This window comes from Ranitomeya variabilis, chromosome 2, assembly GCF_051348905.1.
Source record: "Ranitomeya variabilis isolate aRanVar5 chromosome 2, aRanVar5.hap1, whole genome shotgun sequence".
In the NCBI taxonomy this organism is placed as follows: Eukaryota; Metazoa; Chordata; class Amphibia; order Anura; family Dendrobatidae; genus Ranitomeya; species Ranitomeya variabilis.
Window position 1 is genome coordinate 25,917,076 of NC_135233.1, and position 14,683 is coordinate 25,931,758.

Genomic DNA, 14,683 nt, shown 5'->3' on the forward strand with positions numbered 1-14,683 from the left:
TCTCCTCTCTTTTCCTTCTCTCTTCCTCCCTCTTGTCTCTCTCCCGTGTCTCCTCTCTCTTTTCCTTCACTCTGTGTCTCTCTCCCCTGTGTCTCCTCTCTCTTTTCCTTCTCTCTGCCTCCCTCTTGTCTCTCTCCTCTATCTCCTCTCCCTCTTGTCTCTCTCCTCGGTGTGTCCTCTCTCTTTTCCTGTTCTCTGTCTCCCTCCCATCTGTCTGTCTCTCTCAGTCTCTATCGACCTCTCTCTCTTCTTTCTCTCCTCTCTCTTCCTCCCTCTTGACTCTCTCCCGTCTTCTCTTTTCCTTCTCTCTGTCTCTCAGTCTCTCTCCTCTGTCTCCTCTCTTTTCCTTCTCTCTTCTTTCTCTCCTGCCTGTCTCCTCTCTTTTCATTCTCTCTTCCTCCCGTGTGTCTCCTCTCTCTTTTCCTTCTCTCTGTCTCCCTCGTTTCTCTCCTCTCTTTTCCTTCTCTCTGCCTCCCTCTTGTCTCTCTCCACTGTGTCTCCTCTCCCTCTTGTCTCTCTCCTCGGTGTCTCCTCTCTCTTTTCCTGTTCTCTGCCTCCCTCCCATCTGTCTGTCTCTCTCAGTCTCTATCGACCTCTCTCTCTTCTCTTTTCCTTCTCTCTTCCTCCCTCTTGACTCTCTCCCCTGTCTTCTCTCTTTTCCTTCTCTGTCTCTCTCCTCTGTGTCTCCTCTCTCTTTTCCTTCTCTCTCCCTCCCTCTTCTCTCTTCTTTCTCTCCTGCCTCCCTCTTGTCTCTCTCCCCTGTGTCTCCTCTCTCTTTTCCTTCTCTCTGCCTCCCTCTTGTCTCTCTCCTCTTTTCCTTCTCTCAGTCTCTGTCTCTCTCCCCTGTGTCTCCTCTCTCTTGTCTCTCTCCCCTGTCTCCTCTCTCTGTCCCTTCTCTCTCCTCTCTGTCTCTCTCCCGTGTCTCTCTCCTCTCTTTTCCTTCTCTCTGCCTCCCTCATCTCACTCTTGTCTCTCTCCCATCTGCCTGTCTCTCTCCTGTCTCTCTTCTTTCTCCTCCATGTCTCCTCTCTCTTTTCCTTCTCTCTGTCTCTCCTCCGTGTCTCCTCTCTCTTTTCCTTCTCTCTCTCCTTTCTCTCCTGCCTGTCTCCTCTCTTTTCCTTCTCTCTCCCCTGTGCCCCCTCTCTTTCCCTTCTCTCTGTCTCCCTCTTGTCTCTCTCCTCTCTCTTTTCCTTCTCTCTGCCTCCCTCCTCTCACTCCTGTCTCTCTCCCATCTGCCTGTCTCTCGGTCTCCCTCCTCTCTCTCCCTCCCGGCCTCCATCTTCCCGGCTCCCGTGTCTCCTCCTCCGTCTCCTCCTCCCCGGTCTCTCCTCCTCCTCCTCCTCTCCCCTCGGAGCCCGCAGGATCCTGTGTGTCCGCGGTCTCTCATCCTCTCTCTTCCCTCAGGACATGGCGGGCGGGGCCGGGCGGCGGCGGGTGAGCCGGCGGGCGGGTGCCGGGTGCGCTGCGCGGTGAGGAGCCGGCGGGTGTGCCGAGGAGGCTGAAGATGTCGGGGGAGGTGCGGCTGCGGCGGCTGGAGCAGCTGCTGGTGTCCGGGCCGGGGCTGCGCGGCTCCGGGGGATGGATGAGTGTGGAGAGCCTGCTGGACGCGCTGCTCTGCCTGTACGACGAGTGCTGCGGCTCCCCGCTGCGCCGCGACAAGAACATCAGCGACTACATCGACTGGGGTGAGTCACCCGGATCCGGGTCACCTGTCTCCTCCGTGCGGGTCCTATGGGGCGCTGCTCCCTGAGTGGGGTCACTGGGCGATGTCATCAGTGGGGGCTGCTGCGGGGGTCGGAGCTGTGCCGGCCGGTCAGTGAGCATCACTGGGCCCTGGGGTGTGAAGTGCCGGGCATTGTCACCAGTGTGTGTGCCCACGGGGTCCTCTGTGCCCACGGGGTCATTCTGCTCCTCTGATCTCTGATGTGGACTCATTCATCTCTCACTGTGGGGTCACCAGCAGGTTTGGGGGACAGTGACCTCTGTTGGAGGTGGGGGGGTCACAGCTTTTCTAGGGTCACCGCCGGCCTCCCCCGCCCGTGGTCACTGCAGCAGTTGTGGCGGCTGTGATGACTCTGAGCTCCTTCTGTGGATTCATGTGAAGGCCAGTGGGCGCATGCCCCGGGTGCAGTGGGCGCATACCCCGGGTGCAGTGGGCGCATACCCCGGGTGCAGTGGGCGCATACCCCGGGTGCAGTGGGCGCATGCCCTGGCATCGGTGCCCGCAGCAATAGTGATGTGACATCTTTTCTGTGATTTGCTTCTTTCTCTTTCCTCCTTTCTATCCTTCCATCTATCTTCCTCCTTCCTTTCTTCTTTCAGTTTCCTTTTACTTTTCTGCATTATCGACTTTTCTCTCCTTTCGTTCTTCATCAATTAAATTCTCACTTCCTTCATTCTTTCCTTTTTTGTTCTGTCCTTCTTCATCTTCCATCCTATTCTAGTTTTCTTCTTTCCGTCCTACTTTCTTTCCTTACATTTTTCTTCCACTCTTGCTCATTTTAATTGTCTTTCTTTATCCAATTTAACTTTCCTTCCTTTTCTTTCTTTCCTTCTGACCTTATTTCCTTCCTGTCCTCCTTCCTATGTGCTGTTTTTATTCCTCTTTCATTCTTTCTTTCTGACATTCCATCTTTACTCTTTTTTCCTTCTATCCATCATTTTTCAACCCTTTTTGTTCCTTTTTATGTTCTTTCTTCCTCATCCATCCTTTCTTTATTTCCATCCTTATTCCTTCTTCCTTTTTTTCTCCCTTGCTATTTGTTCTTTCTTCCATCCTCTGTCTTTCAATCTTCCCCAACTTCATTCCCTTTCTTCTTTCCTCGCTCTCTTCCTTCCTTTCCTCGCTCTCTTCCTTCCTTTCCTCGCTCTCTTCCTTCCTTTCCTCGCTCTCTACCTTCCTTTCCTCGCTCTCTACCTTCCTTTCCTCGCGCTCTACCTTCCTTTCCTCGCGCTCTACCTTCCTTTCCTCGCGCTCTACCTTCCTTTCCTCGCGCTCTACCTTCCTTTCCTCGCGCTCTACCTTCCTTTCCTCGCGCTCTCCCTTCCTTTCCTCGCGCTCTCCCTTCCTTTCCTCGCTCTCTCCCTTCCTTTCCTCGCGCTCTCCCTTCCTTTCCTCGCGCTCTCCCTTCCTTTCCTCGCGCTCTCCCTTCCTTTCCTCGCGCTCTCCCTTCCTTTCCTCGCGCTCTCCCTTCCTTTCCTCGCGCTCTCCCTTCCTTTCCTCGCGCTCTCCCTTCCTTTCCTCGCGCTCTCCCTTCCTTTCCTCGCTCTCTCCCTTCCTTTCCTCGCTCTCTCCCTTCCTTTCCTCGCTCTCTCCCTTCCTTTCCTCGCTCTCTCCCTTCCTTTCCTCGCTCTCTCCCTTCCTTTCCTCGCTCTCTCCCTTCCTTTCCTCGCTCTCTCCCTTCCTTTCCTCGCTCGCTCCCTTCCTTTCCTCGCTCGCTCCCTTCCTTTCCTCGCTCGCTCCCTTCCTTTCCTCGCTCGCTCCCTTCCTTTCCTCGCCTCTTCCTCCCCTTCCACTCGCCCTCTTCCTTTCTTCTCCACCTGCTTTTTCTGGTCATTGGTGTTTCGTCCTTTTTGGTGATCTGTTGGAGGAGATCTTGGTCTCCGCTCTCACGTCGTGGGTTTACAGAGCAGCCATGTAGGATTTTTCACGTTTAATATCTGACATGCAGAAATGGACTCTTCTGGAAAATTCTTGTAGTTTCTTTGGATCGGATCAAATGGGACTTGTGTATATTTTAAAGGAGAACTCCATCAAACAGGAAACAATACTGTGAGAGTGCTTGACCTCATCCTCTTGTCTAGGTGACAACCAGTATCGCCACTTCCTTCCGCTCTGTCTTCCTTCCGCTCTGTCTTCCTTCCGCTCTGTCTTCCTTCCTCTCTGTCTTCCTTCCGCTCTGTCTTCCTTCCGCTCTGTCTTCCTTCCGCTCTGTCTTCCTTCCGCTCTGTCTTCCTTCCGCTCTGTCTTCCTTCCGCTCTGTCTTCCTTCCGCTCTGTCTTCCTTCCGCTCTGTCTTCCTTCCGCTCTGTCTTCCTTCCGCTCTGTCTTCCTTCCGCTCTGTCTTCCTTCCGCTCTGTCTTCTTCCTCCCCTTCCTCCCCTCTTCCTCACCTATGAATCTGTAGTAAACTGGGTGACTACCATGACGGTGGCCATATTGTCTGTCAAATGCTTTTCCCTAAAACTAACAGTAGAAATTGTGTGAATTTTTGGGCTGAGATCTACAAGGCAGATTGTTTATTAGTGGTGTTGCCCTTTAATTAACCCTTCAGTGTTGTTGCCTGGATCATCAGCTGTATATTACACATGTCACTATCTGCTCCTTACTTGGGGGCTGGGGATGATGTCATTGTGGGGGTCCGACCACCAGCGGCGTATAGATCTGTGCACATGAGGAAACCCCGAGCTGTGCAGATAGATAGTTGTATGGGGGAGATGGAGAGATCGATACATAACAGCTAGTAAAGGATGGCTCTGGTGACTGCCAGTATCGCCCCAGGGTGGAGTACGGGACCCCTCGGCCTTTCTGGCCATGCTGGGGGCCACACTGACTACATAATGACGAGCTGTGGCAGTAATTGGCATTACCGGCACCAGCAGATGTTCCACTTATGTCGTGTCACCGAAGGACACAGCAGACGGGCGATCCCCGGTATTCGGCGCCAGGACTTTACAGCTGGTTACAGCCGATACCGGCCCCCCCCACCCTCTGCCTCTGACAGCGCCTGTAATCCGGCATACAGGAATTCTGGATTATCAAAAAATTTTTTTTCTATAATCCAGAACATTTTGATAATATGACACCTATCCGCAATCCTGGTGATGCCGGAGTAAAGAAAAGTTGTGTGTATGTCATGTGATACACATCGAGCAGCCATAACAATAAAACCACTGGCAGTGATGGAAGGACACTAATTATCTGGTGGAGGTGAGATATCGGGGGACGCGGGGCCATCCAGTTCTGTAGTGATGGACTGGGACCACAACAAATGGTTCCCGGTATACGGCGGCTCTTGTGAGGTGTTCCCGGTATACGGCAGCTGTTTTGGTGGTGTTCCCGGTATATGGCGGCTGTTTTGGTGGTGTTCCCGGGATATGGCGGCTGTTTTGGTGGTGTTCCCGGTATTCAGCGGCTCTTTTGGTGGTGTTCCCGGAACACGGCGGCTGTTTTGGTGGTGTTCCCGGTATATGGCGGCTCTTGTGGGGTGTTCCTGGCATCCAGCGGCTGTTTTGGTGGTGTTCCCGGAACACGGCGGCTGTTTTGATGGTGTTCCCGGTATATGGCGGCTGTTTTGGTGGTGTTCCCAGGATTCAGCGGCTGTTTTGGTGGTGTTCCCGGTATACGGCAGCTGTTTTGGTGGTGTTCCCGGAATACGGCGGCTGTTTTGATGGTGTTCCCGGTATACGGCGGCTCTTGTGAGGTGTTCCCGGTATACGGCAGCTGTTTTGGTGGTGTTCCCGGTATACGGCGGCTGTTTTGGTGGTGTTCCCGGTATACGGCGGCTGTTTTGGTGGTGTTCCCGGTATACGGCGGCTGTTTTGGTGGTGTTCCCGGTATACGGCGGCTGTTTTGGTGGTGTTCCCGGTATACGGCGGCTGTTTTGGTGGTGTTCCCGGTATACGGCGGCTGTTTTGGTGGTGTTCCCGGTATACGGCGGCTGTTTTGGTGGTGTTCCCGGTATACGGCGGCTGTTTTGGTGGTGTTCCCGGTATATGGCGGCTGTTTTGGTGGTGTTCCCGGTATACAGCGGCTCTTGTGGGGTGTTCCCGGTATACGGCGGCTGTTTTGGTGGTGTTCCCGGTATACGGCGGCTGTTTTGGTGGTGTTCCCGGTATACGGCGGCTGTTTTGGTGGTGTTCCCGGTATACGGCGGCTGTTTTGGTGGTGTTCCCGGTATACGGCGGCTGTTTTGGTGGTGTTCCCGGTATACGGCGGCTGTTTTGGTGGTGTTCCCGGTATACGGCGGCTCTTTTGGTGGTGTTCCCGGTATATGGCGGCTTTTTTGGTGGCGTTCCCGGTATACGGCGGCTTTTTTGGTGGCGTTCCCGGTATACGGCGGCTCTTTTGGTGGCGTTCCCGGTATACGGCGGCTCTTTTGGTGGTGTTCCCGGTATACGGCGGCTCTTTTGGTGGTGTTCCCGGTATACGGCGGCTTTTTTGGTGGTGTTCCCGGTATACGGCGGCTCTTTTGGTGGTGTTCCCGGTATACGGCGGCTTTTTTGGTGGCGTTCCCGGTATACGGCGGCTTTTTTGGTGGTGTTCCCGGTATACGGCGGCTCTTTTGGTGGTGTTCCCGGTATACGGCGGCTCTTTTGGTGGTGTTCCCGGTATACAGATGTATATGCTGGTATCGGTGGTGTAGTCCTCCTGACGGGTTACTATTAATGGATCTGATTCCACAGGACGCAGAGATCTCGTGGAGTACAGATGCCGATGGGTCAGAGAGGGGGAGCAGCGCAGTATTGGGTGGTCTCACTGTCATGACTGGTGGATGCGGTCCTCCATAAGAACCCTTTGGGCGATGTTTGCTCTGTGCCCGGTGTAAACTCTATGCCTGTGCCCGCCGTCAGCGCTCGTACTGGGCACACAGCGACTTGTGTAGTGCCGGATCCCTCTCTAATGTTCCAGATCCCATAGTCCCGGTGGTGACACTGGCTGGATGTATGGTCGGCTCCTCTGTTCACCACATAACACTCTGTATGTTGGATTACTTTATCACCCAGCTTTCCTAGGTTCCTGAAAAGTTAGCAGGACTAGTTTTGTAGTAGCGAGGACCCACATATTCCGGATGAATCTTTTCTTTGAGCCATTTAGAGCTCTGATCAGGGAATGTCTACCTGCTGTCTCACCCAAGACTTCTGTTACCCTTCCCTCATGCTTTATACTGCAGCTCTGCTTTACAGGCTGGCTCCTGTGTATAAGCATACGCTAATAGGAAGTCGTATGTGGATGACGCTCCCGACCACCGCTGCGGCTACTTGTATGTGGATGACACTCCCGACCACCGCTGCGGCTACTTGTATGTGGATGACACTCCCGACCACCGCCGTGGCTACTTGTATGTTGATGATGCTCCCGACCACCACCGTGGCCACTTGTATGTGGATGACGCTCCCAACCACCGCCGTGGCTACTTGTATGTTGATGATGCTCCCGACCACCACCGTGGCCACTTGTATGTGGATGACGCTCCCAACCAACGCTGCGGCTACTTGTATGTGGATGACACTCCCGACCACCGCCGTGGCTACTTGGCTCACCGCTGTTGGCTGCCACAAATGGGGGCAAAGTTTTGGCGGTGTGGCCCCAGCAGCACTATGTGGTCTCCCCCCTATAGTCTGTGATCACAGGGCGCCGGTTGCCGCTTCTGTGCTGTGTGTGGGCTTCATGTGGGCACAGAATTCGAGGATTTTTCTGTAAATAAATTGTGGAAAATCACAATGTAAGACGCTGTATTGTTTTTCACATAACAAAAGCTGTGTGTGAACAAGCCTTGAAGGTGTCTCACCTTTTTCAAGATCTCTGCTTGCGGCTTGTGAATAAAAATCTCATTATTTACATTCACAGGCAAAAAAAAATTAATCCTTTTCCAACCTAGCGGATCCTGGATATGTCAGTCGCACAGATGATCCCTCTGTTTGTTTGCTACAATGTATCAGTCTGGAGTTCTGCCTGTTTAGTGCTGGATACAATTGTATCCATGAGAGTGTTGGGTCTATACAGATTTCCGTGCTTTGCTTGTATGCAGGAATTCTTCCATTTTCTGCCAGCAAGCAGAGATGTTGCAAATGCTGAACTGATGCACCATGTATTTTTTGTCTGAGCGAGGTGACAGCAGGGACGATCACACCTGGGTGACAGCTGCCTGGCGTCAGTGCTATTACAGCTGACGGAGCAGCCACGTGACGGGGCCACACACAGACCATCCTCCATATTCCATCCTCCTAATTTGTATTAATCCTCAAAGAGGTGGGATTTCTGCTTGCGGTCAGTGAGTATGAATAATCCCGGGACCCCACTAATTTCTAGATAAGAAATTCTTTAAAAAGCATGGACGAGCGACAATGCTTTGGGATTAAATTTCTCATGATTTCAAGATCTCTGCTTGCTGACAGGGAGCTAGAACATAATTGTTCATATCCAGAGGTAAGATCTAGTAACTCCTCTGCTGAGAGATGTTGGGATTGTGCAGATTTTCTGACTGTAAGCAGAGGTCTTGAAAAAGGCTGAAAAATATAAAGTATCAGAATTTTTCATGTATCACCAGGAAACTGTGAAGGTGATTGCTAATAAAAAAAAAACAATCAGCAAAGGCCCAACACAATATGGCTGTACTGGGAAGGCTAGTCATACTGGCTGTACTGGGAAGCAGGACTGGGGGCGGCACGTGAACAGAGGTGGTGATGATGGTGATTCTCGGTGACCTGCACTTTTACTATAATGGCCCAGTTCGTTATAAATGGATTTTAGTATTGGTAATAAAGGGAAAAATGATGCTGGGGGTTGTAGTGATTGGCAGCGCTGTGGGGAATGGACCAGTGTCCAGCTGAGCTCTGCCAGGCCTCTGAATCTGCACTGTCAACAGCTTGAAGCGGGGGAAGGGAGGAGAGCGCATGAAGGCACAAACCTCAGTGTTTAACCTCTCTGCCGCCTGACGAGGTCATGAGAGCCCAGTGCCAGGCTGCCCCCACCGAGCTGCATGGATCAGGGTCCAGTGCTGTCACATGTAATGTTCTGTTGCAGGTGAGGGCAGAACACCTGGCAGCAAAGCATAGGTTCTGCCCAATACTAATAAGTGATCTGTTCACCAGACCGCCATTGTTCTGTCCTCATTAGCATCACAGTGCCGAGCTCTCCCTGAGGCCCAGCGCACCGTCGCCCTGCCCCGCTAACCGCCAGCGCACCGTCGCCCTGCCCCGCTAACCGCCAGCGCACCGTCGCCCTGCCCCGCTAACCGCCAGCGCACCGTCGCCCTGCCCCGCTAACCGCCAGGGCACCGTCGCCCTGCCCCGCTAACCGCCAGGGCACCGTCGCCCTGCCCCGCTAACCGCCACGCACCGTCGCCCTGCCCCGCTAACCGCCAGGGCACCGTCGCCCTGCCCCGCTAACCGCCAGGGCACCGTCGCCCTGCCCCGCTAACCGCCAGCGCACCGTCGCCCTGCCCCGCTAACTGCCAGCGCACCGTCGCCCTGCCCCGCTAACCGCCAGCGCACCGTCGCCCTGCCCCGCTAACCGCCAGCGCACCGTCGCCCTGCCCCTATAAATGCTTTCACCCTCATATACGCCGTCGCCCTGCCCCTATAAATGCTTTCACCCTCATATACGCCGTCGCCCTGCTATATGTGCCCAGTGTGTTCGCATGTTGACGTCTCTGTTTCCATCTGTCACGCCCGTTACTTTTGTGCCTCTGCGGGTCACTGCCTCCTTGTAGAATTAGTCTCCGGATGCACAAACAAAGGAAACCTAAGAGCAGGTGGACCCCCGACATCTTGAGACTCTGGCTGTAAACTAGTGAGTACACTCAGACCCCTTGATGCCCCCCAGTGGTCCATTACCCCTCTGTACCGGCTGCAGATGACTCCGGGCAGGGCTCTCCCCACCGTGCTGACACTGCAGATTAATAATTCAGCAGCACTTACATTATATATGTGCACAGTGTAGGTATATATAGAGAATGGCGCCAAACCATCCGCCCACAAGATGCCAGTTAACCTCTTCATCTCCTGATGCCTCTGGCCTTATTATGTCACCAACATATTCCATAGTGGAGTACAGATGATGGTGGGGGGGGCACTGTGTGATGTCTCTTAAAGGGATGGTACAGTTTGGCCACTCTCAATGTAAACTAGAAGAGACCTCCAGTGACTAGTTTACATTGGGGGGTCCCTGCTGCTGAGACGCCCCCAATCAGATACCCTAATAGGAGTGCCATGATGGTGTGGTACCGGCTGCCGTGATGGTGTGGTTCGGGCTGCCGTGATGCCGTGGTACCTGCTGCCGTGGTGCGTGATGCCGTGGTACCTGCTGCCGTGGTGCGTGATGGCGTGGTATCGGCTGTAGTATTTCTGCGCAGCGCTATTCACTTCACTGGAGCTGACCTGCAGTACCATACACAACCCATGGACGGGGGTGGTGCTCTTCCTGGAAGAAAGTGGTCATATTTTTTCTAATCCTCTACAATCCCTTTAAGTCCTTTTATTTTTGGTGACTGTTCTGTTACAAGTCGCCAGCTACCGGGCATGTCAGTGACAGGAACTGCGCAGTTTTTTCCCTCTGGTGATAAAGCGTTGGCCGGCCGGCTGGGCTCCATTGTGCGCGGCCCTGGTCTGCTCGCTGGTGATAAGTTCTGCTCACAGGCTCCAGGGCAAACAGACAGAAAGCCGTGTTATTATGTCGCTGGCAGAACGTGCCAAGCCTTTGTTTCCACCTCCTGCTTTCTCTGTCTTCCTCCTCGCACCTCTCCCAGCACCGCCAAAAATATTGTTATTGTGGAGGAAATGCAGCCGAGGATTCTTATGGGGGTGTTTGCCACTTGTCTGGGGGCACCAAGTATAGGCACCTGATCAACAAGTACGGTTATATCCGGCTTGATGGGAGTTGTAGTTTCACAACACCTGGGAGAGCCGCTAACTGCTGCGCCATGATGTACTATTATCTATTATGCCGTGTGCTGCGGTGGCCGGGAGCGGCGGAGGCTGCACTATACAGCCAGCACCTGCTACTAAGCGGATAGCTCTGATCGCTGCTGTTTAACCCCTTAAATGACACTACCACTCTCTTACACAAGGAGCAAAAAAAAAAAAAATCTTGAAAGTTTTTTTTTTTTTTTAAACTGTGTTAAATAGCCTAAAACTTTGAATCCCCCCACGTTTCCCCCAGGTAAAAAATAATAAACATATTCTGTATCGCCGTGTCCATAATAATCTGGCAATATTAAAATGACAGAAAACCGGTCGTTTTTACTGCACATGACAAATCGCCCGGTCTTTAAGGGGTTAACTAACATCTAGTACTTCTCACAGCTGCCATTTGTTACACTGCATCAGTCAGGAGGGAGTCCGCTGTAAGGAATTCTCAGCTGTGAGAAGGTTTTTCGGGTGTCAGTCAGGATGTTTCCATATGCTGACAGCAAGCAGTGTTAGGGTGAAGAAGTGTTTGTTTTTCTTTCCAGACTAAATTAAACCAGGACGCACTGATGTCTAAGGCTGCCGTCACACTATCAGTATTTGGTCAGGATTTTCCATCAGTATTTCTCAGCCAAAACCAGGAGTGGGTGATAATACAGAAGTGGTGCAGATGTTTCTATTATACTTTTCCTCTGATTGTTCCACTCCTGGTTTTGGCTACAAATACTGACCACATACTGCTAGTGTGACGGCAGCCTAAGGCGATAGATGCGGTCCTGTCTCCATTAGCTGCCTGTATACGGTGTTGGCTGACATTTTGTAGGTGGAGCCAAGAATTATGATCCCGGATGGAGGAAATGATGCTGATGAAAAAACTACCCATAGCAACCAATCACAGCGCAGCTTTCATTTCTTATTCTGCTCTGGAGCAATGACAGATCTGCACTGATTGGTTGCTGTCTTTGCCCATAGCAACCAATTACAGCACAACTTTCATTTTCTATTCTACTTTTGAACATTAAAAGCTGCATTGTGATTGGTTGCTTTCTTTGTTGCCCACAGCAACCAATCACAGCACAACTTTAATGTCCTATTTAGCTCTTGAGCAATGAAAGCTGCGCTGTGATTGGGCACCGTAGACTGCTGTATATGGCATATCATGGGGGCATATCCTGCATTTCTAATGGGGGCAGAATGAGACCCTAATATTGGGGATGTCTCCCCTCTCCGGCCATTGTTGCTGCCCCCTGTAGTCACCGCTCTATTTCCTGTTATTACTCTCCTTGCCGCTTCTATTAGAGGAAGTTTGCTCTGAATTCAGGAATCAGGTTTCTACCCACGAGATGAGAATTACACAAGATTAACCCGGAGCGTGCGGCCGCTCATTGGTCGGCTCCCTGGGAAAAGTCCGGAGCGGCGTCACATGGAGCGAGCACAACAAATGGCAGATTACTGCCGCTCGCACCGCGCTGCGCTCTCCACTTCAGGACATTTCTAACATTTTTTCCCAGTTTAGAACAAAAAATTTCACTGTTTCCTCCTCGTCGCTCTCACACTCGGTCTCATTTTGTCCTTCCTTTTCCCTTCTCTTTCTCATTTTCTTTTTCTGTTTTTTTATTTTCATCTTTCTCTTCTCTATCTTTCTCAGCTGAGGCGATGAAAACTAAATCTCTGAGCACTTCCAAATACTCAGAGGACCCCCGAGCGTGCTCAGGAAATCTCGAGTAACGAGTATATTCGCTCATCACTAATCTCTTTCTTTCCATCTCTCTTTCTTTCCAGCTTTCGTTCTTTTCTTTCCATGTCTCTCTTTCCCTCTCTCTCTTTCTTTCTCTCTCTTTCCTTCTCTTTCTCTCTTTCCGTCGCTCTCTTCCTCTTTCTGTCTTTCTTTCCGTGCCTTTCACTCCTATTTGTCATTTCTTTCTTCCATTCTCATTCTCTCTTCTATCTTTCTTCATGCTCTCCTCTCACTCCATTTTGTCTCTCCCACTCCTTCTTTTCTTTCTCCTCTTTTCTCTTTTATCCCTTCTTACTCACTCTTGTTTTCCCTCTCTCTCTTCTTCCCCTCTTTGCTTTCTCTCACCTCTTTATCTCGCTCCCCTGTACTTACACTCATGCTTCCTCTTTCCTCTCTTCTTGCTCTTTGCTTCTTCCTCCTCTCTTCTCTCTTCTCTCTCCCTCTTTTTCTTTTTTCTTTCCTCTTTCTATCCCTCCCCTCTATCCATTTCTCTCCTCTGTTCACTCTCTCACTTGTCCTCCCTCTGTCCTTTCCCTTTTTCCTCTCTTCTTACTGTTTTTTCCCCTTCTTTCCCACTCTCCTCTACTTTCCTCTACCCCATATGGCCAGATCTTGTGTTTGTTTGTTTTTTTAATTTATCACAGAGGATGTCAACTAGTTAGAAGACAATCAGTGACAAATCTGCAGCAAAATCCTTATGCGTTAGGCTGCGGTCACACATTGCGTTTTTGCAGTGGATTTTTGCTGTTTTTTTATGCAGATTTTCAGCTGTTTCACAGCACCATCAAGGTCTGAGATTTCAGAAATCTCGTGCACACAGCTTGTTTTTTATTTCCTGACTGTTTTGTGTCAGAGCTACGTTTTTGCAAAATGGAATATGTCACTTCCTTCACCGTTTTTCACCCATTGAAAGCAATGAGAAGTGCAAAAAATGTAGGTATCAGGTTTTGCATCTTTTTTCAAACCTGATGAAGTTGAATCAGATAATTTTTTTTAATGCAGTAAACTTTATCAGCATGCACAAGAGACAAATGTACCCTGACAAAAATGCAGAAAAAAGCTAAGCAAAACCTGCATTTTGACAGCGGCTTAAACTTGCATAAATTAGCAGAAAAGCGCAATGTGTGAACATCGCCTTACATGTTGTTTTGCAGCAGGTTTTACCAGGTGGTGGAGAACTGCAGCATAGATGGACTCGCTGACATGTGGATTTTTTTCTGCACGCATCACGTGGATCAGATTCCGTAAAATTGCAGACCTGGAAAAGCTGGACTGTAAATGTGCGCCACGGAGTCCGGCCTCGCCTGCACACGTATGATCAGAGGTTCCTCAATGTGTGGCGTTCCTGCTGTTTGCTGACGAGGGTGTTGGGACGGGAATGCACCGAGGTGTCACATTTGTCAGATACACGGGAGACGGTCGCTGTTTGCTGGGAGGCCGGGTCCAGGTTCTGCTGCTTGGTAAAATGTGTAGAACTTATCACTCAGAAATGGGCAAAATCCTGTAACCGGACCCCTACTCTGCAAATTGGGGGCAGTAACAAAAACTGACATCTATAGGAAACAACCCAAAATGTTCTTGACACTTTTCTGAATCCACGGCCATTGGTCTGGGCATCTCGTAGATTTTGCCCCTTACTTATAGGGATCTCCGCACGCAGACCCCACCGATCAACCACCCTTCAAAGATTCCTGGGGGTGACAACTGTAAAAACAGCGCACAGAATAGATAATAAAGAACACAAGTGACATCCGTCACTATGGTGGGAACCGGTACAGATAATGGAGGAGGTTACGGGGACCCCCACCAGATCAAAGAGCATGGGGGACCAGACCCGTCGTGTCCATTGACAAGAGCGCGAATGCTGCAAGGAATGAAGTAAAACATTCTCATATTCTTATCATGTAAGATCTCTGCTTGCAGACAGTGAATGGGATCATTATTTACATGCATCCTGTGACTGAAATGTCTGTACAGCTGTATTTCTCCCAGCTGAGGGTTTGTTACATTGTATTCGGCCTATACGATCGTCGTCAGCATCGCAAACCCCTCTCCTCTAGTAAATAATGAGTTATAGAAACATTTTAAAAAGCTGCAATTAGCATTATATTATTAAACTTTATTTTCTTATATTACATTCGTCGTCATCGCTGTCCCCATTGGGGCTCACTATCTAGATTCCCCATCAGTCTTTGGAGTGTGGGAGGAAACCCACCGAACACAGGGAGAACATACAAACTCCTTGCAGATGTCCTTGGTGGGATTTGAGCCCAGGACCTCAGCTTTGCAAGGCTAACCACTGAGCCACTGTGCTGTCT

The 14,683-nt window shown here is 51.0% G+C and overlaps 1 protein-coding gene across 4 annotated transcripts in view; it reads left to right on the forward strand.

The window, feature by feature from the left end:
- The first annotated feature begins 1,157 nt into the window (after positions 1 to 1,157).
- The window catches only part of CDC42BPA (CDC42 binding protein kinase alpha), a 178,638-nt gene continuing 165,112 nt past the window's right edge, over positions 1,158 to 14,683 (forward strand). For 2 of the 4 annotated variants that reach the window (XM_077282141.1, XM_077282142.1), the window contains exon 1: positions 1,159 to 1,685. In XM_077282141.1, coding sequence (XP_077138256.1) covers positions 1,505 to 1,685 — 181 coding nt within the window. In that variant the 5' untranslated portion in view covers positions 1,159 to 1,504. Of the gene's footprint in view, positions 1,686 to 14,683 lie in introns of all 4 variants that reach the window. The other 2 variants (XM_077282144.1, XM_077282143.1) reach the window with 2 other exon arrangements.